Source organism: Nematolebias whitei, chromosome 2 (genome assembly GCF_014905685.2).
Source record: "Nematolebias whitei isolate Nwh7 chromosome 2, NemWhi1, whole genome shotgun sequence".
Lineage (NCBI taxonomy): Eukaryota > Metazoa > Chordata > Actinopteri > Cyprinodontiformes > Rivulidae > Nematolebias > Nematolebias whitei.
In genome coordinates this window covers 698,550-699,727 of record NC_056499.1, presented here as the reverse complement: position 1 = coordinate 699,727, position 1,178 = coordinate 698,550, and the positions used below count along the sequence as shown (strand labels likewise).

The following is a 1,178-nucleotide window of genomic DNA, read 5'->3' as shown; positions in this document are numbered from 1 at the left end:
CCCCCCCCCCCCCCCCACACACACACACACACACACACTTTAAGCCCAAATCTGCAGAGCACATTCTCGAGGCTTTGGATTTTGGCAATCGGAATAGGACGCAACACCCCACTGATATGAATGCTACATCTTCACGATCACATGCTGTTTTCCAGGTATTTTAATTTAAATCTATTAAGTCCCAGGAGACAGAGAAGCTGTTGCTATATATTGCAATAAAAAGGAAAATAAATTGGAAAACAGAAGTGCAATGGATCACTCAAGAATACTCATTGACTACTATCTCAGTCTAAAACAGAGATCACTAATTTATTTTAATATTATTTTTTTATACAGATTTATTTAAGACAGCAAGACAAAACTGCCAGCCTCAATCCTAATGTCTGTATTGCCAAAATGAGTCTCATTGACCTCGCTGGTTCAGAGAGAGCCAGTGCCACCAACGCCAAAGGAGCTAGACTTCGAGAAGGTGCTAATATCAATCGCTCCCTTCTTGCCCTGGGAAATATTATCAACGCTCTTGCTGACCCAAAAGTAAGTTGCCGTTACTTTAAATTGTCAGTATATTACAAATATTCATTTGTCAATAAGCATAGGTAAATATTTTGTGTGTGTGTGTGTGTGTGTGTGTGCGCGTGCGTGCGTGTGTGTGTGCGCGCGTGTGTGTGTGTGAATAAATACACAATCTGCACTGTGAGAAAATAAAAAATTGTATATTTTTTAAAACCCTTTCAATAACGGGTTTTATATTTTTATGGGTGATGCACAGATTGATAGATTTTCAAGGGTTTTGCAGACAAAAGCTATGTTTTTATTTTTTTACATCACATATTAGTTAACACAAAATCTGTTTATATGAAACATGATATTCTCAAGATTAAGTTTGTTTTAATTTGAAGTTAACCAGTTACATTCAGAACTTGGAAAGAAGTAGGTCAACTGAGTATTTGGGTATTATTTCATTCCAGTTGCATAAATTAACCTGTCGAGGTTTCTCCTTTTTTTTACACACCGAATCTTGAGATGAAGCACAAGCAATCAGTGCTTGGCAGACCTACCATGTTGACGTTCAATCCATCTTCTATTCACTTCCTTATTCTGGCCTCACTGCACTGGTTACCGGTTCACTTTTGAATCCAGTTCAAAATACTCCTGTATGTCTACAAATCACTGAACAG

The 1,178-nt window shown here is 37.8% G+C and overlaps 1 protein-coding gene across 1 annotated transcript in view; it reads left to right on the top strand.

Moving 5' to 3' along the window:
• kif18a (kinesin family member 18A) overlaps window positions 1-1,178 on the top strand; it is a 170,484-nt gene that overhangs the window by 24,116 nt on the left and 145,190 nt on the right. Inside the window, exons 4-5 of the mRNA XM_037689400.1 lie at window positions 45-155; window positions 337-534. Of these exons, the coding sequence (XP_037545328.1) occupies window positions 45-155; window positions 337-534 (309 nt within the window). The remainder of the gene's footprint in view (window positions 1-44; window positions 156-336; window positions 535-1,178) is intronic.